Raw genomic sequence first — 27993 nt, 5'->3', positions numbered from 1 at the left:
CCCTTTAATTTGCTAAGGAAATTGGAGGTTGATTTTGGTAATGGACTCTGGATTAGGTGCAATTTATCTGGTTCAATCAGTTAATGTTTGCAAATCTTTAAAAGCATATTTCCCTATATCAGGGGTTTCAAACTGCCAGCCCACAGGCTGGATGTGTCATGCCAAAACTGTACCCACCCCATTGCCGGCAATGGAGAAAAAGTCGTGATACGTCACAACATGTCACGTGATGTTGCGAGTTTGACACCCCTGCCCTGTATGATTATCAAAACTAATATATTTCCTTCCTGATTGTAAAGGCTGTACTTCAGATTATTTTTACAGGAGGATCCGTACAAATCTAGATGCTTCCTATAATGCCTGTATTTTTGTGTCATATATGTTTATCAGACTCATTAGTGCTATTACTATAAGGGATAAATGTGAGGATAAATAAGCTGGCTTATTTTAGCTTTTATCTACTGTATCTAGAAATAGTAAAAACAAAACTTGGCTGTGTACTGTTCTTTAGTGGCCCTCATTGTTCATTTTTTGCAGATATTTGAAGCTGCTGATGTGATTGATCATCACTGTTACTGTATTTTTACATCCATATTTGATTTTTTTAATCTTAAAGTGTACATGATGATAACACTAAAAACAAATTTATGTATTAGGTCCAGATATTATTACTATCACACAACACAGGGTCTTAATACCTAATTGAAATTACATATTTATTTGGGTAATATCCACATGGTAGTCAATGTGTTTTACTTCCAGGTAAACAGGTAATAAGTTGCACTAATTTATGGCATTTACCCTTGAATGTTCGAATCATTGATGCCACTTAATGGAACACCAGTTGCCACTCTGACCAAGGCTTAGTTTTCCTATGAATATTATTTTAGCCATGTATATTTGGCCATCAGAGCTGCTGATTTCTGCTCTACAGGTCTCAGCTGGACAGTACCCTTGCACATTACATGCCAGAATGCAACTCCTGCCATCATTTAGAATCCTTCTGAATTGTCCATGGTTGAAAAACTCATAATGGTTCTCCTCCTGGCCACTTCCTAAATTTGATACTGAGAATTGAGCACAACCTATTTTAGGCAATCTAACTTTTTCCATTAAGAAGTTGTTATTGAGACAGAGTTAGTAAAACATACTAGTTTAGTCTTGCCTGTAAGATAAATAATCTTATTTCCACATTCTTTAGGGACAAAGCAACAATTCCCTCTAGGCAAGTCCTCAAGATTTTGACCATGTCTCTCATTTCAAACTTTGTACTCTCCAATAATAAAGCAGGCACATTAATGTTTGTCAAACTAACTCAGGTCTATAGTTTAATGATTAAAAGCCCTAGTGCCACAGTGGTTAGAATGCAGTACTGCAGGCTCACTGCTCATTGCCAGGAGTTCGATCCTGACCAGCTCAAGGTTGACCCAGTCTTCTATCCTTCCAAGGTCAGTAAAATGACCCAGATTATTGAGGGCAATATGCTGATTCTGTAAACTGCTTAGAGAGGGCTGTAAAGCACTGTGAAGTGGTATATAAAACCAAATGCTATTGCTATTGTTAGCAAGGCCAACTCAGCTCAAGGGATCAGAAAGGGACATAGCCTCAATTCCTGAGATGAAACTTTGGATTCAAAATTAGTTTTTTCCTTGCCTCTTATTTTGACTCTTATAGCTGCATTATGGAGGGAAATTGACTTAATTTGGGGATGAATCAACTGGACCACAATTATACTATCACTGGGGTCAAGCCGTCGGACTTAAGACACCATACAGCTATGACATAGAAAAAAAGGCATTTATTTATAAACAAGCATAAAAAAAGTCAAGCTAGATGTAGCCAATCACATCGTTGCAAATGATGGGCTGCCGACTTCGGCAGTTCATTAGGGCAGCAAAGCTGCTACAGTCTGTAGAAAGCTCGCTGATGTTGGCGTGGGACTGGTGGAAGTAGGGTAATGAAGGGCGCACACCCAGACCAGCAGGACAAGAGAAACGCTTGGTGCCGTCCCGGTCATGCTTGGTGCGCTCCGTGCGGGAGATGCCAGCCAGCCTGCGGCGAACATTGCCTGAGAGGTTAAGCAAGAAGCCATGGGGCTTGGCCAGCCATCGCTGCAGCCACCCCCGTTCCCTGCTTTCTTCCGGCAAGTCCATCCAGTTCTCCACTAAGTCAGCAAAGCAGTTGTCCCCCAGCACAAGGGGTTGCCGGTTACGACTCTGGGACAAGAGGGACACAGTCCAGTCCCCTGCCTCTGAGGGCTCGCCATCCCGCCACCGCTCCAGGCAGGCATCTGAAGCTGATTTTGGCCGGGGCCTCCTGGCCGGCACCCGACGGCGCAGGAAGCCCCCTGAGGAAAGCTTACTGGCTCTCAGGGGAGGGGGGCCTTCCTCGTCCCGCCAGCTGTTCCCAGATACTTCTGAGTAGCCCGAATCAAACTCCAGACTTCGCTCACTGCTGGGTGGGGAGAAAGCAACCTCCTCTTCCACAGTCCCCTCCAAGCAACAGGCAGAATCTGCTTCTGAGATGGCTGATATCCGTGGGCTGATACAGGACTTTGAGGAAGGCAGAGCAGAAGGTAGCCGTATCTCCTGGGGTTCCAGTCGCAGCTCTCGGTCATGAGCCCTCTTGAGATCGTGGAGGGTCCGCATCATGCACTGCATCTGGCCTCGCAGCACCTCGCTCGACTCCTTCATGCACAGCTGTGGGAGGAAAAGCAATCGTCCTTATTTATTTTGAAATAACCCACTCAAGAAAAGTGCTCCATTCAAGTCCCAGGTGAGAGGTATGACAACTGAGGACAGCTAGCACCTAAACCCATTACATCTATGCTGAAGTCCTCAAGCCAGCTTAGTCTACTGTGTATAGCATGAGCTTAGTGCCACAAACATCCAAAAAAAGCCACGTGTGGGTCATGAATCCAGACAAAAACACAAAGATCAATGTCTCCATAGATCTGAGCTGGTGACCTCACACGACCCAGGCCCCCTTAGGCAAAAGCATTTGCTTGACATAAACCCTTTGATGATGGTCTCTGACACTGCTCCTTTCCCGCTGCTCGGCATTTAAAAAACACCACTCGCACTCTTATCGCTCGGCTTACCTGGTCCACATATTCTAGTGCCTAAGGAGTCCCACACATCCAGGATTTCCAGGACCGACTACATGCCAAGAATCTCCTTCCAGCTCTAGAGCCAAGACACCTTGTTAGGCGAGGGGCACCTATCTGCCTCAGCTCAGGGGTGGAGTTGGGAGCCAGAGCCGCACGCGCAAACCCTTGCCCCGTCTCGTCTTGGCAGGTCCTCAGCCCCGAGGCAGAGCTTTTCAGCAACATCTGCACGTTCCAAGCCCATCCCCAGCCATACAAGCAGCAGCTTGTTGCAGTGGGTGAGTTGCCCCACCCAGCAGAAGATGACACAAAGGGTGTGTGAGAGCCTGCAGGAATTATACAAGCAGCAGCCATTCGGGGAGGAAAAGGCAGGCGATAAGGCCACCGTCATTGGCAGCAGAGGGGAAGACTGGACCAGCAGCAGTGTTAGCAAAGGTGAAGTTCATCTGGGAGTTAATGAGCTTTAGAAATCCCAGAGCAAGAGAGAGGTCTCTCCAATTTTTCTCCTGCACAGGAGAAAGGACATGTTTGCATAGGCCAGAATAAGGTCAACTGGCCTTTCTTGTGAGAAATCCAGGGTGACCAGATGAAGTGGCACATCCCTCCTAAGTGCTCAAAAAAGATAGGTCAAAGGAAAGAAGGGACACAAGGGGAGGGAGAGATATAAAAGCTAGACTGGCTAGTTTCCTCATAGTGAGTAGGACACATTTGAGGGTCTTCTCTGGTCTGGCAGGGAAAATGGTTTGTCATAAGCCCATAAACTTCCTTTGCCTATTTCTCAGTCCTAGAGTGACAAAGGGAGAGTTGAGGGCTCAAATGCAAAGAATGCAGAATCCTAGCATCTTATTCCCCCCCCTCCACAGAGTCACTTCCTGTTGCTTTCTGAAAGTCTTTGCAGTACAGATCAAACATATACCACAGACCACTGCTCCTCCAGGCATAATTTGGACAGTGACAAGTAATGATTCATTTTAGCTGTTCTGGTGACACACCATACAATAATCCTCAGTGCCTGGCTCTAAACCAAGACCAAATGTGTCTTGGTGTGATAGTTCAGTCCCAATTCCATGGCTAAGAACATAATTTTTTTAAGTAGTTTTTTGTTGCATACTCCTTAGATAGGTTTCACTTCAAGCCTGGGAAAAATTCAAGTACCTTTCCTAGTAACGGCATCAGTAAAAGACTTTTACACCACAGAACTGAGTCAGCAATTGGTGAGATTTTAAGAGAAAAACATCCTCTCTTCAAATCTAGCATTGAAGAAACAAGGCAACTTCCGTACAATTCCAGCTGAGCAGCAGCTGGAAAGAAAAAGAAATTCTCCTGGTCTGACTAGCATCTCCTGTGGAATATGACTGTATATCCTGTCCCAAGCCTTGTAATAACGCAGCTCCGAGACCATCTCAAAGGGATTGCCAAAAAGCTTATGAAACATAGTACAGGTAACCGTACAAACTATATTCAATTCAATTGTGCAGTAATTAAAGTGTTACGTTTTGTCCTGATGTGCAGGCCCCCCCCTTCAAAAAAACCCAGATGCAGCCCTGAATTCAAAAATCAAGACTGAAACAAACCAAAGCTTGGGTGGTGCCCAGGACCATTTCAACACTAGTGGGAAAGGTGGTTTCTGAGCTGACAACAGGAGCAAATGTCCAGAGCCTCTGGGTCCCAGATGCCCTGAAAAGGCTGCCATGCTCTGATCCATCCCATATTGTCTTGATAAGCTTGGGAAAGAGAGAATAAAAGATGGAAACAAATAAGGTATCCTCCTGAGCAGTTATGACTGGGAAGCCCTAAAGCCACGTGTGCACACTTAGCACAGAGAACTTCCCACACAAAGGCAAAAAAAATTAATAATAATAATTACGTGTTGTGCCCCAGGCTTAAAACAGCCACATGGGGCACAACCAGCTGCAAAATGATTGGCTGCCCTTGATCTGATAATTTCATAATTAGATTATCACTAAATAAATCACAGATGTAAAACTGGTCTCAAAACTGAGGTGTTTTCTTTAAAAAAAAAGCTACCTAAAATCATGTCTTTCCTTTGGGCAGCAACTCCCAGAAACAGGATTTCCAAACTCAAACTTAGATGTTTCAACGTCTACCCTGATTTATTAATTCATAGTATGTATATGGCATCTTCCCAAAACCTCAAGCCAGCTTGTTACAAACAGAACAGCACTAGAATGGTGTCAACTAAAACCAAATTAAGCTCTAAAAAACAGCCACAAAGCCAACTACCCCAACCTCAGAGATGGCCAGAGGGCCAATCCAGTTGTTGGTAGGACTGTCTACCCTTATGGCAGTAGTGATGGAGAGAGGGGCCTGCTATTCTAGGCTTTTCTGGCATCTGGGCTCCTGGGCTCCTGAGTGGTAAATTCTTAAAGAGTAAAAAGGGCGACCCCTTGGGACAGCCTAGGGTGCACACTTTGATTAGAATAGACTTCCATGTTTATCTTCCACAACTCTTGAGACTACAACTGTCAGAAATCTCAGCCAGCATTGCTTTTTTGTTTCCCCAACATGAGAGCCAGTTTGGTGAGGTGGTTACCATGCTTAAACCAAGAGGTTCTGAGTTCTAGTCCTCCCTTAAGCATGTAAGAAAGCTGGATGAGTTTGGGACAGTCACACTCTTCTCTAGTTCAAGTCATCTCAAAAGGTTGTTGTTCTGGGGAAAATAGGAGGCATGAGCAATAGGTATTTATGCCACATTAAGTTGACCAAAATAAAATGGGGAAAACTCTAATAAATAAATAAGTGATTGGAAAGTACAAGGTTGGAGAAATACTCATTCCTCAGAGCAAGAAAATAATAGTAATAAAAAAAACTATTTACAAGACTAGACAACACATAGGGGAAAAAAACCCTTCATCAAACTCAGAGTCGTCCTGAATTATATCACATTGGCTTGGAATTATGGTAGATATATCCCAACATGTCTGGAACCACCAAGGTAGGAAGACTGCCTATGAAATGATTATTGGACTGGCGCATGCTGAGAGATTATAGGACCGTACTTAGAGATCAGAGTTATCACACAAGCCTGTTTTCAAAAGAAAAATAATGCTGCTGCTTATTTCTCAAAATGGTTCTGGCAGCTGCTCAGCCCCTTACAGGGACCCCATTTGTGGTGACAGTAAAGAATGACAAGAATTTTGCATCACATATAAATACAAAGCAGAGATTGCACTAAAAGTTATGGAGTTTTCATCATCCATTACATCTCTCTGTTTTATTTATCCAAAGAGCTTCTTCCACCATGATCTCATTTCCTATAGCCAAACTTCTCAAATCAAACATGATTTTTTTCCCTTTACATTTTTATAGCCATTACAAAAAATGCCAAGTACTACCTTCCCACTAACTTTGGACAATCTGGGAGCTATCAGACCAATAGGATGTGAAGCTGCATCATCATCTTCATTATCTTAGATCAAACATGTCAAACACAAGGCCCGGGGGCCAGATCCGGCCCGCGAAGTGGTTTCATGTGGCCCGCAAAGCCATCCTGGAAACAGTGAGGGAACGGCCCCCACTGCCTTGGCACTGGCCCAGAGACCCTCCTTCTGCCAGAGATCCTCAGATCTGTCCCACTCCTGCCCAGGCCCCCATAGGCACCCTTGATGCGAACGATGTAGAGCTGGCCATGCCCACCCAGTAGGCCATACACACTCTAGCCACGCCCACCCAGTAGGCCACGCCCACCCAGGCCACACCCACCCATCCCCCTGAGGGCAACCGCAATGCTGATGCGGCCCTCAATGAAATTGAGTTTGACACCCCTGTCTTAGATGATACCAGAATATCCAGCTTCCTGCATTAGGCCTGTCACAGCCCTCCATGGAGACACTGTCAGTCTCTCCACTCCTAAGGACTGTCCATTCCAACTACTAATGATGCTGGCTAGGAATTCTGCAGACTGTGCTTGAAGCCATTCAAAGGACACCAGGTCAAGAAGGGTGTGCTAAGAAGATGAACTGAAAGTGGAGCAAGACTCGTGTCTTTTAATTTTCTCACTAAATGATAGGTTTCCCAAAGGATGCTCAAGGCAAGCTGAATATGAATAGCATAGAATCCAGGCCTGGTATCAGCACCTGGCATCTTATGCAACTGCTGGAGTCCCAAGAAACCAACCTATGCCAGTTCCCAATCTGGGCATACCAGGCCTGAGGTCAGGACTTCCGATCATCATCTTAATTTCCCAGTTCTTACAATGCCTCAGAAGAGAACTAGTCAGTGGCACTGTGAGAAATGTAGTGTAGTATCGCAAAGATAGTAGCTGTGGTCCACAAAGGGGCAGACAAACATAGAGAGCAATTGACCAAATAGTACATTATTTAATCCTGGAAGACACTGGTCGGCTCAAATCTACAGATTCCTGGGGGTTCTGTAATGCTATTCTAGGCAAACACAAGACCTATTGAATTCTATGCTGCCCATTTCTTATACAAATACTTAGAAATCGGGGCAGTTATAGCCAATCCTATAATGTCACTTTTTCCAGATAGACATCCCAAGATCATAACCACCTTTGGTTTATAGCTTGCAGTGTCTCTACAGAGCACTAGAGGGCAAGCTCTATGTGATGATGGACATTTCTTCATTGTACTCCGTTGAGATGGGACAGATGAAACTTAAGGTGGTCCATAATGAGTGCTCTCAGAATGTCCAATACGGGACATCTGTTTGTCACAGCAGCAGAGACTACTACGAAGCAGGGCAAAGGCTACCAAAATAAGACAGACCTAAAATCAAGCTTTCTCCATCTTCATTAGGAGGGAGAGCTCCTCAGTTATGTGGAAATGGACAATGTAACAGTTGATATCTAACCAAGATTTAATTACTGATTGGGAGGATTCAACTTCTTAGATGCACTTTATCATGGAAAGCTGGAACACATTACAGACCCTGATTGGATGGGGACAAATTGCCTGCTCCTCACTCAGCGATCCTCCACGATCCTCACACCTTTCAAACCCGGCACTGGAACAGCCCAGGATCAAGAGGAATCTTCGGGACCAGCCAGTGGGGAATTTTCTCTCCGTTCAGCCCCATATCTTTTCTCCCCTGAGTAACAGCGGGCCCATCCAGCAAACTCTCTCTGCGCTCTGACTCTCCTTCATATTTGCTGGATCGCCACCGCTCCCCAATCCCAGCTTTTCTTTTGAGGGTCAAGGCCCGTCGGAGACGGGAGAAGCAACACGTTCAGGCATCGTCGGAAGGCCTCCCCCCCCCCCACTAGGCTGCCCGATTCGGTGCCTAGTTCTTCAGAAGTAAGTAGGAAGGGCCACTCGCCCCTTGGGGAGTCCGCACAGGGTTGCAATCGGTGCCTCTGGTCTCCTCCGCAGCCCGGGCCAGCTCTCCCAGCCAGGCCACTCCAAAGACACGGTGGCATCGGCGCGCCCCTCTTTAACAGCTAGCAAACCCCCTAACCCGCCTCAAGACAAGCGAGCGAGAGGAGGGCTGACAGCTCCTGAGCCAGTCTGGGCGGAATACGCGCCGCTTCAACTCACTTCGCCGCCCAAGCCGCAAGCCCCGTCTTGCTTGCTGCCTGGGCAGCCTGCAGCAGACAGCCGTTCCCAGCGAAGGGAAGTCACAAGACAGAGGCGGCTCTCGCCAGCGCTGCTTCGTCGGAACGGCGCGAGTCCCCGTTGCTGCCCCGGCATAGACCGTCTCTTAGGAAGTCCCCTCCCGGCCCGGCCCGATTTCTCTCTCTCTCTCTCTCTCTCTTGGTCAGACGCTAAAGGTTCGGTGTGTGGAGGACGCCCTACCTGGACCCCACATTCAGTAACTCTCGTGCACGCGAACCCCGCTACTGCCTGGAACAGGGGGTCTTCAAACTTGGCCCTTTTATGATTTGTGGACTTCAACTCCCAGAATTCCTCAGCCAGCTATGCTGGCTGAGGAATTCTGGGAGTTGAAGTCCACAAGTCATAAAAGGGCCAAGTTTGAAGACCCCTGGGGCCCTGGAGGATCCCCACCACCGCATCCCCGATTTTCCCTCTTCCCCTCGGCCAATTTACCACTTCTGCGCGGAGGTGGCTCACGAAGGCGTCGAGGCGGGCGCTGTGCATGCCCAAGGTGGGGCGCTCAGCTGCCAGCAGAAGGGAACCGGCCGCGCAGTCCGGCGAGGCAAGAGGCTGGGAGACCTCAGAGACGGCAGGCGCGCTGGAAACTTTCTCCTTAGTTCAGTCCCAAAGCAGCGAAGCGCACCCTTTGGTTTAGACCGAGCCCCTCCCTTCTCCGGCACGGCAGCCAATGGGCGCCCGAGGTCTGGTCCCCTTTGCTCGACCGAGAGCCAATGAGCGGGCCAAACGGCTGCTGAAACCTGAGCTTCGCGGACCGGTTGTAATTTAATTAGAACCCATATTAGGAGCCAAAAGGTCTCGCGGATGGAAAGAAGGGCCGATGCGGCAAACGCTCCGCTGGGAGGTGGGGACCCCCACTCGGGCACAGCGGTTATGGGGAGGGCAGGGAGCGCTCATAGTACTCGGGCGAGAAGCGCCCTGATGGCCAAATCCTGCCCTAGAAAGAGACACGCAGCCCCGGGGCGCGAAACCTCTAACTGAAGTCTTTTTCCTCGTGTCTCTATTAAGCGTTGGATGCTCTGCCGCTTATTGACCAGCCATTCCCTCGTCCTGCCAGTTGCGACTGTTGAAAGAGGCAGGAGCTTTCTCCCACTCAGAGAAATAAAGGGGAAATTTCACATTCCACTAGAAACTCTCTTTATAATACATAGGTAAGGTTCCCCCGCACATGCATGCTAGTCGTTTCCGACTCTAGGGGCCGGTGCTCATCTCCATTTCAAAGCCGAAGAGCCAGCGCTTGTCCGAGGATGTCTCCGTGGTCATGTGGCTGGCATCACTAGACACCAAAGGCGCACGGAACACTGTTACCTTCCCACCGCAGTGGTCCCTATTTTTCTACTTGCATTTTTACGTGCTTTCGAACTGCTAGGTTGGCAGAAGCTGGGACGAGTAACAGGCACTCGGGATTCGACCCGCCAAACTGCCGACCTTCTGATCGACAAGCTCAGCGTCCTAACCCACTGAGCCACCGCGTCCCTTTTATAATACATACTCACTCTTAACCATACCTTGTTCTTCCTACTGATACGTACGGGTAGTCCTCGACTTACAACAGTTTGTTTAGTGACCACTCAAAGTTACAACTACACTGGAAAAGTGACTTATGACTGTTTTTCACACTTATGACAGTTGCAGCATCCCCGTGGTCACATGACCAGAGTTCAGATTCTTGGCCACTGACTCACATTTATGACGGTTGCGGTGTCCTGGAGTCACGTGATCCGGCTTTTGCAACCTTCTGACAAGCAAAGTCAATGGGGAAGCCAGGTTCACTTATCAACCGTGTTACTAGCTTAACAAATGCAATGATTCACTTAACAACTGTGGCAATAAAATTTGTAAAATGGAGCAAAACTCACTTAACAAACGTTTCATTTAGCAGTAGGACTTTTGAGCGCAACTGTACTCGTAACTCGAGGACTACCTGTACTTCTGATTATATGATTGGCACCATACAATTGTTGCTTTCCAGCACCACCCACATTCAGAAGATGTTCAAGCTTGTAGGGATATATGCTGCACAGTACAAGCCCTGGTCCAAATACCCGGGAGGAATGGCTGTGACGATGGGAAGGGAAATGTACTCTGCATATTGACAGGATCACAAATACTTCATCATGAATGTATCTTCCAAGAAGATATAATTCAAATGCTAGCATCTGAAAGCTGGGCTTATTTTAGGATTTTATGATGTTTTAAAATATTCATCTTCATAATTTGGGGTATTAACAAAAAATTTTAAAAGCCCAATATCTAAATCGTGATTGTGTATGTTTAACAAACATCATAGTGGTTGAAATGGAACATTGTACAGTTCCAAAACTTCACCATGAATTGTTTCCTGCTCCCGCAGAGCTTCCTTTCTGTTTTATGAAAAGCTCAGAAACTACTTTTTCTGTTCCCAGGATGATATAGAACATATCCCCTCACCCTCCAGGAAATGAGTCTTAATGAGTCTTAAAATTAGGTTGGATTGACAAAATGCAGAAGGCTAGTGTTGGTTGGCTGCTTTGTGGCTTAATATATGCGTAGGTCCCCCAGATCTCAACTGCAAGAATTTAAGTTCTCCTGTATCTGCTCTCTGCTGCCACCTATTGATCATCCATGTTTTTGCAGTCCAAATTTAATCTGTGGGAAATAGGGTCATTGACTTCATCCAGTAAATCATTGATCAGATATCCATGAATTAACTTGGAAGAATCAAACAGTTACAAAGGACTCTAAAAATCCAGACTTTGTGCAGTGTAAGAATCCAAATATTATTATGAATACACTCGGATACAAACTCTAGATGATCCCAAGATAAATCAAAGCATTTGAATTTTGTTACTCTTTGCTTTTTCTCTCATGGTCACCCAGATTCTTTGCAGTCTGATCTGGTAGTTCTATAATTTGTACAAAACAACCCTGCCTTGCTGTGATTAGCTTGTGCAGACTATTGTACCATGCAATCCCTGGCAATAGGATTAATTCAATAAACTATGGCTAGTGTGTTGTGCAAATGCAGCCAAGATGCTCCAGCCTTCTTTACACACACAAAAAGTAGCATGCATTAGGTCTGGATGGAATTAAATCCCAAAAGTGAACTTTTAAACAAAAAATGAACACGATAAACCTCTGATTAATACCTAAACACCACCATCCATTTTTATGGACTAGAAAACTACACAGTGGTTAGCCTAGGGCAGGGGTAGGCAACCTCGGCTCTTTTAGGACTCATGGACTTCAACTTTAGGACTCATGGACTTCAACTTTAGGACTCATGGACTTCAACTTCAGCATCTGACTCAGGAATTCTGGGAGTTGAAGTCCATGAGTCCTAAAAGAGCCGAGGTTGCCTACCCCTGGCCTAGGGCTCTTGGCAAACTAAGAGAAAGCATGATTAGCTATAATTTATCAAGCAAAAAGCAAAACAGGTCTCAGTGAAGATGAAGGAACAGAATTTCTGCGAAGGTTCCCAAATATATTTTGCAGCCATGATGACGATGATGATGACGTTGATGAGGAGGAGGAGGAGGAAGAGGAAGAGGAGAATGATGATGATGTCCATTCAGTCATGTCCGACTCTCGGCGGTTCTAAGACCCAGGACACGCCACATCTTCTGATTTTGCACCACTTATTTGGCAGCCATGATGTGGATTGGCAAATGGTTAAACTATGAACCAAGTGCCATTTTTTTTGTAACTGAAGGGTTACAAAAGAATTATTTGATGGCAACTGCCTTTCAACTTATACATAAATAGCTTGAAACTGGCAGCAAGCAATGAAGGAGCCACATTCATTGACAACTCAAATTATTCTGGGGAAGCTATCAGGGGGACAAAAAGGGTAAGAAAAAAAGAAAAAGGGGCAAGTAAGTATCAAGAGACACCTCCCCCCCCCAAAAAAAAAAGAAAAAGAAAAAAAGAAAGCCATGATATTTATGTGCACATTGGTAAGATTGAACTTCTGACATGTTTAATTATCTTAGGACCATAATCTATAGGAAAATTAAAATAATAGTTTGTAGGACATTTATTGGAACGGTGAACAACATGCTAGAAATAAATTATAAAAAGGACTGCCAGTATTATAAGGTGTCTATATCAGCGTTTCTCAACTTTAGCAACTTTGAGATGTATGGACTTCAACTCTCAGAATTACCCAGCCAGCAATGTATGACTCCTTACAAGGAAAGAGTATCCTGTTTGGGTCTCTTAATTCAGAAAAGATGAGAAAAGGGATGATAGCGACATGATAAAGGTTTATAAAATAAGGCCCAATCTAAAGTTCACAGGGAAAGGTTAATTTTTCTGTTTCTTCACATCTGTCACCTGCTTTTCTTAAAAAGAATTTTTGCTTTAATCTTCAATTCCCACTAGTAACCAATTATAAGTATGTACAATTGCATCTGTTCTTTCTTTGCTATTCTTTTCCCCTCTCTCCACTCCCTTCAATATCTTCCTTGATGTTTACTTTTAGATTATGAACTTTTTGCAAGCAAAGTTGTAATACTGATAAAGTCTGTAAAACAGTGATAATCAATCTGTTTTTCTTTAAGGGAGGGTCACAGGATTGTAAGGTCTTTGTAGGAAAAATCCAACGTAGCTACTACCCCTTTGGAAACCATCAGGCATATAAGTGCCCTGCTATTTAGAAGATATATTATCACGGGCAATTGCTACAATGATATCACAATTATTATTATGGGATTTCTCCCAGCTCCCCATGGGTTGGTCCCATGGATTTGAATTTTGATATCAATAAACTACATCTTTATTTCCCTTAAAGTTTTTTTTAGAATCCTTTAGGCTTCATTCTCCAGGCACATGGATTAGCCTGTCTAATATAGGCTGTCAATTCATTCAATGGAATGCTCCTCTCTTTATTCTTCCGATGCTGGGAAATTACCACTCTTTCTTATCCCCCTCCCTTCCCAATAGATTTAAAGCCTGATCTTAGTTATCAGGTCTATTTTAAAACCATAGACAAAGATTCTTCTTGTTTCATTCAAGCGTGAACATGCAACTTGGGAATATTGATATATATGTTTGCATACAATCATAAAATTGGTTTGATAAGAATACTAAAGTCTCATACTAGCTAAAGCCAATTAAGAGTTTTGGAAATTATTATTATTTATTTCTTTGTTATCTGCAAGGTCTACTCTTATTATATCTTGTCCATTGGGAAGAGATTGATTTTTCACCAAAATTTGAGAAACTATGGTCCATCTCTGAGAAATCAAATCAAATCAAATCAATCTATCGCAGGAATCAGTTGGAGTACAATCAGAATACTGCCAACCAAAAGTGTTAGTTTAGAATTCCAATCAGCTAAAAGAACTGCATATAAAGCTTTCTGAAAAATCTATGAAGGCCGTTAGGTTTCACCAGTGGTGCAACAAAAAATTAGCTACTGGTTCTGCCGAAGTGGTGCGAACCAGCTGAATCCCACCACTGGGTTTCATCCAACAAAAGCTCTCACAGCTAAATTGCTTTGGAACTCAAGGAGACTGAGCTACAGCTGCAACCTTAGGTTCATCTACAACATGGCAATAAATTCCACTGAGTTCCATGAGGTTTCCTTTTGAGAGACTACAGGGCTGCCATGTAAATTTGCCATAGAATATCATCACAGTCAAAAGCAGGAGACTCATAATATTGTTTATCTTTCCTAGAGAGGTAGTTTATTTTACTACTTCTGGTGGGCCTCTTATGAAAAGTATCTGAGAGCTCCCTTATTACCGAAGGAGAGCAGAGGTAATGCCCTCAGTGGAAATAAAATTAATTAAAAAGTCTCCATAACATGCTTCAACACTGTCAGGGGTTGGCTCTGTATACAGTGGTCAATGCTGGGAAAAGAATCCCCAATTCTCGTTCAGCATTGCTCACTTTTTGAAACAATATATAAACAAATATACGCCTACCATCCATTTCAACTATTAAATAAAATAATAGTAACAGTACCTTTAACACCATCAACAACAATAGCTGTCTATCCCAAGTCCTAGGGAAGGACTCAATGGGTAGACAAAAATGCCAAATCCAGTGTAATCTGGCTGTGTGATCACCCATAATACCGTAATAACAACACTATTTTTATAGAGACAGCTTGACTTGCTTACTTGAGCCATTGGACCCTCTTTTTTTAAAACCAAACTTGTACCAATATATGGGTGTAGCACATTCTTTCTATCTAGAGAAGGGATGTTTTATTTATGTCCACCTTATGGATTTCCTGGGGACACTGAGAGCACTTTTGGAAACAGGGGACTGGGCTCATATACTGTACGTAGCTGTTTGCTGAGCTGGATGCAGATTGGCAACCAGCTCTATTAACAGAAGCCCTGTGGATTAAGGGCTGATTTACACAGAGGCCCTGAGCAGTGTGTTCATACGCAGTCCTTCTTTGACTGACCTCATCCTCAGCAATTAAATCAGAGGAAATTCCAACCACTGAAATATTTTTACTTAAAGATTAGCAAATGGTGGTAGGATTCAGCCCAGCAAAATCCTCACAGAAACCCTTTCTTCCTGAAAGAGCACTGCAGCTAAAACCATCACAACTGACGCAAGCAGAAAAACCCAGCGAGCAGGGCCCTAAAGTAATCCCACAGCAGACCGTGGCCCTGTAATTGGATCTCCCTGCCAAACTGGGATCCCGGTTTGAATCCACAGTCAGACGTAAAGGCATCTGTGTGCAGTTGGAATTGGGTGGCAGGCAATAGGAGGGCTCTTCCCCCCTTGCCAGCTGGCACAAGCTGGACTCTCAAACAAGCTGCCTGCTGTGCAGAGGTTACCCCACCCAGGCTGCCAGTTCCTCCTCCTCCTCCTCCTCCTCCTCCTCATTCCTGAGGGCTGACAGGTACAAGCCACAGCAGCACCTTCTTATTTATTTATTTATTTAATTTTAATTCCATTTATATCCCTCCCTTCTCTGAAGACTCAGGGCAGCTTACAAGCTTAGCAGTAGCCTTCATTCTATGTATATGCCTGCTTATTAGGGCTTTCACACACACACCCCCAAGCGGCATTATTACAAAGTCAGCTTAATTGCCCCCAACAATCTGGGTCCTCATTTTACCTACCTCGGAAGGATGGAAGGCTGAGTCAACCTTGAGCCCGGTGGGATGCGAACCTGCACTAATTGCAGGCAGCTGGTGTTACTTAAGGAGGCATTAGCCCACTGCTCCACCAAGGCACACACCCACTGTTAAGAGACTAAGGACAACACTGGGCTCAAGCCATTTCTATAGCAGGAAGTCAGGCCTTTTCCTCCCAAATCGGCAAGGAGAGGCTAAGGGAGGCGGGGGCGCATGGGAGAAGGGCATGAGCAGTGGTGAGGGCAAGGGCCTGCCCACTTCAGAAGGTTTTGTAAATTGTTTAGCTTTCCCAAATAGGACTGTTTTGGGTCAGGCTTGCACTTACATCCTTTGGCGCAAGGGCTTGCCTGGAAAACGGATAGGAAGCTTCCTGCTCTTGAATTCAGTCCTGCTCACAAGTCCAGCTATCGCACTGCTGATTGATTTATTGTTAATCTCAACATTTCACAGAAGGGCCATGTGAATCCTTTACTTGGGAACCCAGCTGCAGATTGGAGTGTTTGCCACCAATCAGAATAGAGCTGGAAGGGACCTTGGAGGTCTTCTAGTCCAGAGGTCCCCAACCTTTCGGGCACCAGGGACCGGTTCCGTGGAGAGAGGTTTTTCCGTGAACCAGAGAGTGCGTGGTTTTGCGTGCTACCTGCATCTCGCAGATGGGGGTTTTGCTGGCATGTTGCAGCCCGGTACTGATCCACGGACCGGGGGTTGGGGACCCCTCTTCTAGTCCAACCCCCTGCTCAAGCAGGAGACTCTATACCATTTTACATATGGTAGGTGCTGTCCATTCTTTTCTTAAAAATCAAGCAATTACGTCTGCAGGACTTCAAAAAGTCTAGGTTCATCAGTCCAAAGAAAGGAAAATATAATCCAAAATTCACGGTTAGATAAATCCAAATACACAGACCTACACTTTTGCCTTTTCCAGGATTATTAAGATTTGCAGGTTAGATTAGCAAGGAGCACATTTAATCTACCCAAGAAAGACATGAAGGGAGCACAGTCGTTATTTCTTCGACCTTGGATACTTGGTGCAATTTTCATCCCCAGCCAGAGTCTAAAATGCAAGCAAGGTTTCTGGCCTTATTTTTGGACTTTATGTTTCTTTCCTGACATTCTGTCTTTGTCTTGCAACAGTCACCCTGATAAAGGCTTTTGACCCTATGGAAAGCTTTCTCCAAGAAAATGACTGTGCTGCATTAGCCGGAGTATAACTCCTGGAGAAAAACTCTCTGCTGTGTACAAGGACAGTGGAATCCTAGACTGAGCAGGAACCCAAACTTGCTATATTGGCTTGGTTTGATTCAGGAGAATCCCTGCTTGCTAAGAGACCGTGCTACAAAGCCTACAAGCCTTTGTGGTGAGTCCTCTTTAGCCCCAGCTATTTCTCAGAAATACAAGCTGATTGATTTAAGACTGGCAACTTTTCGACTCGCCAGTGCCTGTAACAGCAGCTTGACAAGCAAGTGATACTGGTTATCTACATGCTGTGAGCTTTATTGTTTTCTGAACCTCAAGCTGTTGTTAAAAAGCACAAGGCAATGCCAGGCCACTATTTCCTTTTTTCTAGTCAGTTGGCAAACCTAAATATAAGATGCCTGAAATTTGTATTCTAGGGATTCTCCCCATTCCTCTCCCATCCCCAACAGCATAGATCACTTTAGAAGATGTATTTAGTTATTTCAAAATATTTATAAGCTGCTTTCAGCAACAGGGTCCACAAAGCAACAGAGAAAAAGGATTCGAATGTTGATACAGCCATGGATATTACTAAAAACACTTATTCATTATTTATAAATAATAATGCTGGGTCTGAATAAAAACAATGGCCCATATTTCAATGGACAAACAGCATTGCTGTATAGAAATCAAGTTTCCTTCAAAAACAAAAAAATAAAGAACATATGAGATACACAGGGGACTACGGCCCCATCTGGGTTTCTTGGTATGCTGATGCCTTCAGTCACGTGTGAATGGTCCACACCGGAGCCTGTGCAGAAGCCTAACATTTCAAAGAGCTGCGCACAGTGTCCCTGAAGCTAGACATTAAGATACGCATCAGGACTTTTTCACCCAAACTTCTCAGGGCCCTCTGGTCTCCATTCATTGTTAAATCATCCTTTTTTCTCTAACATCTCTGGCTGTGTTTTGGATTCGGTTTTGCTCTCTGGAGTTTCCAGACTCAGTCAGCCAAGCCTTGCTTCCAAGACACTATAGAGTTTGAAATATACAACTTGGGAGCTGAGTTCTTCCTCTGCTGCAGAAACGGATGTGCAGCCTTCCACCCACCCCCCATACTTGGCAGTTCTCTTCAAGCACAAAACCCTCTCAAAAGTCCATCCCCCCCCAACCCAGGGCCTCACGCCAAGGCCACGAGAACTTCCTTTTTCTGCTCCAACTTCATATATATGAAGGACGAATACGTACTAAAGTCACATAGAAGTTGGCGGGGGGGGGGGAAGTGTCAATCCAACATATTTAAGCTTCTCTACAACTTCTTCAGCAGTTAGTAGCAGCAGCCACTCTCAGCTATGAGCCTTTACACACAATTGCAAGTATTTTATCCATTTCTATGAAGTGTTCATTCATCTATTTATCTGCATTTGTTTCCCCTGAAAATGCCCATCCAAATTCTTGTATTCTCAGGGCTGCCAGGACATTGCAATCTAGGCCAAACTGCAGGGTTATCTCTTCTTTTCTGTACTTTGTTTTATTATTTATTTATTTATTTATTTATTTATTTATTGCGCCTTTGAGTCAGTTCTTGACCTTGGCAACTGCCTGGACAAATCCCTGCATTTTCTTTGGCAAGATTTCCGAAGTGGTTTGCCATTTCTGTCTTCCTAGGGCTGAGAGTGACTGGCCCCAGGCAGGACTAGAACTCACAATTTCTCAGTTTTTAGCCTGGTGCCTCAAGTGCTACATCAGGCTGGCTCTGGCTTAATTTTAACAATGCCCATTAATTCTGCAAAGAGCTCTGAGAATACATGTATTGCACTGTTATATGCCACTGTTTTTTGAAGCAGTAAAACTGAATCATAGTGAGCAGGCTCCCACAGCTACAAAGAAACCAAGATGAAACCCACATCCAGAATGGGAGGACAGGGCATAATGTCTCAAATAAAAGACAAATTAAAGCATTGCAAAATGTCATAAGCCATTCCCCAAAGCAATGAGGTTAAGCATAAACAGGTCAAATAAATCATAATCCAGCTCACTGAATAATCCCCTCAAGGGCCTGTGCATCAGAGTGCAAGAATACAAAGGTGGAAATTCAACCATAAATGGAAGCAGAATTTATATTCAAATCTGCAGATGCCCAAACCTCAGCCCTCAGAGCCCCAGGTCTGCAGGCCACAGCTGCAACTTAAGATTTTCTTCCCTCCAGCCTGGCATTCCTTAAATCTCTCTTTTTAGAATCCTCTTACGTGCTTGGGCCACGCAATACATTCAATCACAGTGTATTTTGTTAGCTTAGGTTAAGGCCTCGTGTTTCACACACCATAGTTTGTAAATGATGGCTCAGCGTGTTGTGCATTACTGAAGAAAACATGGTGAAACCAATGGCAATTTAGTCTACTGTATAAACCAGGTTATAACTGCAATTCCTTGTAGGGGAACTGTTAATCCTTTTGCATTTCCAGAAAAAAAAAATCTCTACTAGGGCAGACTTTTTGACTTTCTTCTGGCCCACTTTATGGTGGTGGGGGGCCCCCGGATTTGCCAACTCGCATCCCAAACCCCCTCCCACTGCGGGTACCATTGGCCACCAAGTGGACCCTAACTCATCTAGAAAAATTATGGAGGGTCAGTCCTGATCAGGACAGAGCTACCAGATGTCTGGACGACGTGGAAGCCAAGAGATACAAAATAAATAAATAAATAAATAATCTGCTGCCCTCTATCAGTCGGCTCTATTTGGGATGCGAGACCACGAGGAAATATCAGAGCGGTAAACTAGACAGGAAAGTTGAAAACAACGCTAATCCTACTGCTAGGATTACCCCATGGACGCGGGCGGTCAAGACGGCGAGCCTGTCCCGATGATTCAAAGGCTGCAACTCTGCCTCCAGCGAGCAGCTTCGAACGGATTTTTACGGGAGGTTTGCCCAAGAGGAGAGCCCGAGAAAGCGAGCTCGGGAGCGGCAGAAAAGGCTGCCTGACGCCCTTCAGCCAAAGCGCGCGACCACGGCGCAACAGCGCGCTCTTCTGGACACTCTGAGCATGCCAGGTCTGAAAGGTGGCATTTCGGAGAATTACTTCCTCCTCCTCTTCCTCCTCCTCCTCCTCCATCATCATCATCATCATCATTAGCAGCAGCAGCATCGGATATGACATTTCCCCCCACCCCCACCCCCCACCCCAGGAGAAACGATTGTGAGCTTTTATGATTCAGCTTCTGGATATTAATGTTCTATTGTTTCTCTCTCCCTTCCCTTTTTCCCCACAGCGCTTCTGTAAGGTGGAGTAGAGGAAGGAAGACCCCGAGGAAGTACACTGTTGAGTGAAGATTTTGCTCCAGGCTTCCTTGCCCAACCCTCCCCCGCGAAGACGTTGGCAATCTCTGCCTGCACGACCAGGTCTCTGCCCCCGGAAAGGTCTCGTCCTCTGGTAAACACGTGCATGGCAACGGGGTCGGTCAGAAAAAGTCTCTGGGAAAGGGGACGAGCTTCCTTCTCCCAACCTGATTTGCTAAGCTGCAGCCTCCTTTAAAAAAGAAGAAGAAAGAAAAACGCACAAAGAGTATTTGCTTCATGGTTGTCATGGAACTTGATTTATGTGTTTAATTTCCCCATCCTGTACTAGAGATTTTGCCTCAACGTTTTCCAAAATCATGAGCCTAATTTCTATTCTATAAGCCCTCTGTAGGCTTTCTATGATTTGTTATGACTTGGTCAAAACAATAAATAATTTGATTGATTAAAAGAAATCAGGAGCTTTAGTGGATGACCCTTCCTCTTACAGCAAATATAAACGGAATTAGTTATACACCCAATAATCGTGCCCTATTTTTGGAAACTGTCTTTGAAAAGACTTTTAAAGCTGAAGCTTATGTTGAAGTAGCCCATAATATCATCTTGGGGAGTGCTTTTTATGTACTTTTAGACAAAAGAATGGCAGCAAAAAGCTCAGATGAGCTCAGAAACAGTGAGGGGGCTTGGATTTTTCTCAACATTTCTTGGACAGGGTTTTATTTACTTATTTATTTAATTTATTTGCCCCCCACCCCGATTTCTTAGAAAATGACTAGTAGCAAAGGGTTGCAGCTTTCACAAGTGAATTTTTCTGTGTCTAGTCCTGCCCAGCCCAGTGTTGTTAGCAACACAATCTGGCAACCTTAGGTGCAGAGGACAGTCAGTGACTTTGACAAGATGCTGCGGCTTGCCCTAGTGGAGTGGGACAGGCCTTTGCTCCTTTTTCTGCTCCTCACGACCTGGAGGATAGGTAAGAGCTAGCTTGTGCTTTTGAACTGTCCTTAGTGCTCTCTGAGCTTGGTTGTTTCGTGGCAGATGTTTCCTTATCAAACCAGGTAACATCGTTAGTGCTAGACATCACTAGCATGGATGTTGTTACCTAGTTTGGTAATGAAACGTCTGCGGCAAACCAATCAAGGATGCATTGAGGACCTCACAATGCTACCCAGAACTACAACTATTCTCTTTGATTGTTTTTTGAACTACGGGTAAGGGAACTATTTGGTGAGGGGGGGGGCTTTTCTGAATTGAATTACCCTCCCCAAAGGGCCGTCAGGCTTGCGAGAGGTGCATCCGATACACATGGGCCCCATCCTTGTAGACTTGCGGAAAGGGCAAAATGGACTATGAATCGAAGGTAGATAAGCGCTTCTGGAGAATACTTCCCCCAGATCTCTTGAAGCATGTGATTGTACACAGTGACTACTGATTGCACAAATACTATGTGTAATGTAGTGAACATGAGCTGCACGGTTCTTGAGGGAGTTTGAGGGGGCTCTCGAAATGAGCCCCCCCATTGGCCTCCTGGCAAAATGCAGCAGTTGCTTCGTATCAAAACTGTCCCTCCAATTTGGGTGTTGGTGTTAATTACACTTGCAGGGATCTGTCAAAGCCCACTTGCCAAAGAGCAAGTGACCCAGTCTGCCTAGCTCCAGTGCAGCCTCTCTTCATCTGCTGGGAGGCTCAGAGATTGAAGCCGGATCTGCAGAGCTGATCAAAACCAAATGGCTTCCATTCCCCTCGCCGGTTCTTAAGAGAAAAAAAACAAAAACAAAGCAGCTCTTGACCTAGGCACAGCTTGTTTGGTGTCTTTGTTTGTGTTTGTTTTCCAAGGTGTTGCCTGGAGTGTGTATAAGTGTGTGTGAGGGGGTGGGGGTGGGGGGAAGGCAGTTTTTCTTGCTCTGCTCTTCCTGTGCTAGCTCTGCCCTTTAACAGGCAGGTCATCTATTTAGCTGTGTCCTCAGGCCCAGACTAATTAGGGGGATCCACTCCTTTGTCCCCCACCCAGGCTTAATTCCTTGATCTGGAGGAATCTACCTCCCCCAACTTTTTCTCTCTCTCTTTTTTCCATTTGGAAGTGTTGGCAATCCTGGGTCTTACAAAAGCAGTTTCCCTGTTCCCCAAAGGGGGTTTCCTGTATTCTTTGTGACAATGGGACAGAGTGTCTGATTTCCCTGCCCTGATTTACACAGGAAATTAGTGCAGTGTTGGTGCCCTTGATTAGATTCTTGGAGGAGGAGAGAACTAGTTGTAAAGATGATCCAAAAGAAACTGGAGCAACCTTTTCCACCCTTCCCTAAGAAGGGGTGAATCCAAACGGAGCATTATGAATCAAAATGATTAATAGCACCTAGTGGTGTTTTGGGTGGGAAAATGATGGCATAAATAATAGCAGAACAGCATAAAATTATGTGGAAGAGGCAAGGCAATCACACCATAAAAATGGGTTCAAAGCAGTCAGGGAACATTTGCCTTTATTTCTCATTTAGCAGTGAATTTTCTGAGTAATATTTGCTAGTTAACTCGACTCACAGCAGGCAGTGCATAAGAAACGTTTCTCTTTTATTTCCTTCCCACCTGTAGATCCAAGCATCGGAGCTGAAGGTAAGGAAACTTGCTTGCCCCATATTTAATGGCCAGACACCAATGGCTTGAAAACAAGGTTGCTAGTGGCAGGTCAAGAACAGCCTTTGATGTGTGACAGCTGTGAAAACAAAGCTGACTGCTCTTCATATAGACAAACATGGATTATAGCCAAGCATATGTATGTGAGTACATGTGCCACCAGATGGGCATATAGGCACCAGGGTGCCTCAAGGCTGCCTAGGGCTATATAACTTTACAAAATGTCCAGTGTTTGATTAAAACAATATGATTGCACCCTAGGAAATTTTAGAATCCAATGAGGGGGCCGAGAACATTCTGGAGTCTTAATGAGCATGAAAATCTTTGTTCCGGAGGGGATTGGTATGTAAGTCTGCTGAAGCAAAAGCAACAGAGAGCTCAGTGGCACCTTGGAATATCAGTTATCACATATGAGCTCATCTGATACTCAGTGCATCCATTTAAGGTGTTATAAGGTTCCTTATTGTTTGTAAAAGGTAAAGGTTCCCCTGCACATGCGTGCTAGTTGTTTCCGACTCTAGGGGCCGGTGCTCATCTCCGTTTCAAAGCCAAAGAGCCAGCGCTTGTCCGAGGACATCTCCATGGTCATGTGGCCGGCATGACTAGACGCCAAAGGCGCACGGAACGCTGTTACCTTCCCACCGTAGTGGTCCCTATTTTTCTACTTGCATTTTTACGTGCTTTCGAACTGCTAGGTTGGCAGAAGCTGGGACGAGTAACAGGCGCTCACTCTGTTACGCGGCACTCGGGATTCGAACCGCCAAACTGCCGACCTTCTGATCGACAAGCTCAGCGTCCTAACCCACTGAGCCACCGCGCCCCTTTTATTGTTTGTACCTTAACCCAAATAATTAACCACAAAAACGCAATAACATAAACTAGAAATGATCCACCAATTAACAATGACAATAAAATACCAGCCAATTGTGCTATTTAAACTCTTCTTCCTATTCTTTGTATCTAAGTTTCATCTGCTTTCTAATGTCTTTTAAATTTACTTTACTCATTTCTCAATTTAATTTTGTCTTTTTCTACCTGGCACCTAGATTTCTCTATTATGGTTTCTGTCTTTACTACCAATCAACATAGATGCTGGCAGAGAATTATGGGTGCTGAATTCCAACATATTTCCAATGATGGAAATTTGATGTATTTGCTTAATCGTGAAGAAAAAGACACACTCTACCTAGTAGCATAGCTTTCAGGGCAACTTAGTGCCAAATTAAACATTATAAAAATAAAACAAAAAAACTGCAATATATCTAATTAGGTTTAAATTTATTAGGTTAAGAAGGCACTGTCGCTTCACGAGGAATATCTGTTGTTGGCAACTGGGAACTGGGAATTCAGAGTAGCTAGGGGAAAAGCTTTTTTTTTCTTGACCTGAGAAGAAGCAGGAAGCACCTTACTTGATTAATAAAAGGTTTCTCTTCTTCTTTCCCCAGGCATGGAATTATTTTAGAGACATATAAAATAGTGAACTGGCTCTTGAATTTGTCTTTTTTTTCTTCTTCTCCCAATTTTCCAGCTGTCCTCAGTTGGTCTTCTCCTCCCTGCTATTCTGCTGGATGCTCTTTCCCTTCAGTGGTGGGGCAGTTCTGAGGTGCGAAGGTTCGTGGGAGGAATCTTCGTTCCAAGCCTTTGCTCCAGCACCTGGAGACCAGGACATCTGGGGAAAAAGAGATGCGGGCAATCCCAATTCAGACAGCATAATCAGAGGATTGCTTTATAATTCAGCAGACATGGGCTACGCTTACACTCCCGCAAACTCCAAAGCATTATTTGGAGGGTGAATATGAAATGCTGGAGAACGGCAGGAAATGCCATCAAGCCCTGGGCACATTCTGCCCATCTCGGTGGGCTGCTGTGGAAGAAAGAAGGGTTAAGAACAGACTCCCTGGACCAGTTGAGTCTTGTTCGATCAGCAAGCTCTTTGAGGGATTGGGGGCTTTTGACCAGTAGTCCTTTTGCACCCAGCTCACCCAAGAAGTACAATTCCTGACTTACATCTGACATATTTATACAAACACTTTATAGGAGTTTGATTTGGAGGAGAGGAGTGCCACTATCTTTGCCTGTTTAGGGAATTTGCCTCATGATGTAAAAGTTGATAGCCAAGATGGCAATGAGAGTAAAACCCCAACTGTTCAAAATGTACATAAAGCGAAAGATAATAAAATGACATATAAAGGCAAATTCAGTACCAGGAAAGAAATATACTGTATCAGCACATCCTCCCTTAGTTTCAGGGTTCTGATGTTTGACTGCAGGGTTATGCTCAACAATCTATTTCAAATTGCTGGTGTCTTGCCAAGCAAACCCTTGTGCACCTTGCGAGGAGGGGGGGGGGACAAGCTCAGGTTTTTCATGCAGAAGGTCCCCAGTTCAGTCCTTGCTACCTCCAAGTGGGAAGGAAAACAAAACTTGGAAAGCATTTGCTGCTCTTCAGTGTTACAGACCAGTGTCTGAATTGGGGCATTTCAAGAGAAAAGGCTGCTATCAGCTGCAGTTCAAATTGCAATTCACAATCTGCAGCCAGAGATTTCTATTGTTTTTCTCACCTGGCTCTATTCTTTCCATAGCCTCATTAGCAGACTATCCTTTTCATTAAAATCTCTTCTTTCCTTGCAGAGAGATTTTTAGTACTGTAATCAGAATTCTGGTTTTTGCTTACTATATCGCCTCTGTGTCTGCTATGTGGAAGCTGTAGCATTTTGGTCCCTAAAAACTTGGGCAGACGATGTTTTCTCATTTTTATGTATCAGTAATAAAAGCCCAAATAGTTGAGCTGGATTATCACAGCACAATTTCATTTAACAATTTGTCCAAAACAAGATTAAAGGTAATGTCAATTAAGCTTGCCGCTGGATAGCAAATTGGCTAAATGATTTACTGATTCCTTCTGAGAATAACAGATTTCTTTAGTTAACTCCACAAATAAGTCTTATAAAAAAGCCTGATGGTTACTAATTATTTTTACTATGCCAGCTGAATTTTTCCTGTTTACAGTATATAGCTATATGTTTATTTTTTTTAACCTCCCTAAGGAAAAGATTTTACACATCATTTCTTCTTTTTTAATTTTTATGGTTGTGAGCCGCCCTGAGTCCTCAGGGAGAAGGGCAGCATATAAATTTAATCAAATCATAATCATATCAAATCAAATCAAATACAAAATCCTAAAAATCAGGCCATCCCATATGAATTGAGGGAAGTTGCCCCCTTTCTTCCCCAGCTATGTTGGTGTATAAATGTTCTGCTGAGGTAACAAAACAGGATAGTTGTTTCACTTTTGTGCAAATTCCTTTTTCAACAGGAAATGTAGAGCATTGCCAAAATTGATACATAAAGCATCCCTTTTTATTTTCCTCTAGTACTATTAATTAATTGGTTTAGAATTGCAGAAATAGTTTTGAAAAAAAGAAAGGATGTGTAAAATCTTTTCCTTAGGGAGGAAAAATATTTCCTAAGTGGGTAATAATTTTATTGGAACTAAGTAAAATTAATACAACTGAGCCTGCACATTTTAGTTTAGATTAGTTTTATTAAATTTTTATACCGCCCTTCTCCCGAAGGCGGTGTACAGGGCGGTGTACAGGGCAATAAATATCAGAATATAAATACAAAAGTTAAAAGAAGTTAAAAGAATTAAATAATCATGCCCATTATAATACAATGATTAAAACTATGTTAAAATTAGATCCAACCCCAAACCCATCAAACCAGGCCAGATTGTTCAAATAAATAAGTTTTTAAATCGCGCCGGAAGGAGCGAAGGTCGGGAGCCATCCGGAGCTCAACCGGCAAGCGGTTCCATAGGTCTGGCGCGCCCACAGAGAACGCCCTCCCCCTGGGGGCCACCAATCGACATTCTCTGATTGGAGGCACCCTGAGGAGGCCCACTCTGTGGGAGCGCACTGGACGGAGGGAGGTTGATGCCGGCAGCAGGTGCTGCCGTAGGTAATCCGGACCCATGCCATGTAGGGCTTTATAGGTCATTACCAGCACCTTGAATCTCACCCGGAGGGCAACCGGCAGCCAATGCAGCTCACGGAGTAGAGGTGTAACATGGGAGTATCAGGAGACCCCCAACACCACTCGCGCGGCTGCATTCTGCACCAGTTGAAGCCTCCGAGTGGTCCTCAAGGGCAGCCCCATGTAGAGAGCATTGCAGTAGTCCAAACAAGAGGTCACGAGTGCATGAGTGACTGTACGCAAGGCATCCCGGTCTAGATAGGGCCGCAAGTGGCGCACCAGGCGAACCTGGGCGAAGGCCCCCCTAGTCACAGCTCCTATATGATCTTCTAAGGAGAGCTGTGAATCTAGAAGGACCCCCAAGTTGCGAGCCCGATCTATGGGGGGTAATAGCTCACCCCCCATATTAAGAGATGGAATATTCTGCATTTCCCGAGATGCCAACACGCACAGCCACTCAGTCTTGTCAGGGTTGAGCTGAAGCCTGTTCCTCCCCATCCTCCCCATTTTAGATCCCTAGAACAGTCCAATAGACCTTCAGGTTTTCTATATAATTTTATATCCTATCATTGAAGAACAGGTTTTAGATTTTTTTCCCTTGGATCATGAATCTGTGCTAACTAAATATAATTAACTATAATTCATTTAAAGACATTGTTTTCAGGAAAGAAGGGTTTTTTTTAAAAAAAGGCTTGATGAGATTAGTGCAAGGCTTTTGCAAACCCATTACTGTGCAAATGTTCTTGACTATACCTCCCACCATTCTCAGCCAGCACTGTAAATTGTTATCTAACGCATTCAGAAAGCTTGGAGAAGGATGATCTGTAATAAAGGCAAAGCTAGGTATGTTTTTGGATCCTCTTAAACCATTTTGGCTTACTTTCTGCATTCCAACAAATATTTGTTCAAACTTTCTCCTGCAGTGCGTGAATGTGTTCCCACGCTGTTAACAAAACAGCTCTCCTAAATTTGGGGGTCTCATGATGACTTTAGGAATTTAGGAGCATTTTTCTTTATATGCTAGGTGAAGAATTTGTTCAGAAGGATAAAAGCAACAGGAGAAAAAAATACAGGAAAACAGGCAGTCACTGGAGTCCGGCCTCAGAGGCATAAATGTTTCATAATTGGGGAGACAAGTA

At 44.3% G+C, this 27993-nt stretch overlaps 2 protein-coding genes across 4 annotated transcripts in view; one reads left to right on the top strand and one right to left on the bottom strand.

The window, feature by feature from the left end:
• Positions 1-1784: 1784 nt before the first annotated feature.
• INKA1 (inka box actin regulator 1) lies at positions 1785-9250 on the bottom strand. 3 transcript variants are annotated; one of them, XM_081317008.1, is made up of 2 exons: positions 9133-9250; positions 1785-2699 (listed from the first exon to the last, which is right to left on the bottom strand). In XM_081317008.1, the coding sequence occupies exons 1-2, from the start codon at positions 9181-9183 to the stop codon at positions 1830-1832; spliced, it is 921 nt and encodes a 306-aa protein (XP_081173134.1). In that variant the 5' UTR covers positions 9184-9250; the 3' UTR covers positions 1785-1829. The 3 variants fall into 3 exon arrangements, with proteins under 3 accessions (XP_081173134.1, XP_081173135.1, XP_081173136.1); XM_081317009.1 differs by lacking the exon at positions 9133-9250 and adding an exon at positions 4681-4806; XM_081317010.1 differs by lacking the exon at positions 9133-9250 and adding an exon at positions 3101-3363.
• Positions 9251-21151: 11901 nt separating this feature from the next.
• Positions 21152-27993, top strand: part of CDHR4 (cadherin related family member 4) — a gene marked incomplete at both ends in the record, with an annotated part of 44141 nt that continues 37299 nt past the window's right edge. Inside the window, 2 exons of the mRNA XM_081319046.1 lie at positions 21152-21224; positions 22838-22858. Coding sequence (XP_081175172.1) covers positions 21152-21224; positions 22838-22858 — 94 coding nt within the window. The remainder of the gene's footprint in view (positions 21225-22837; positions 22859-27993) is intronic.

Source organism: Vipera berus (assembly GCF_964194415.1).
Source record: "Vipera berus genome assembly, chromosome: 2".
Classification (NCBI taxonomy): Eukaryota; Metazoa; Chordata; class Lepidosauria; order Squamata; family Viperidae; genus Vipera; species Vipera berus.
This window is presented reverse-complemented; position numbering and strand designations above follow the sequence as displayed.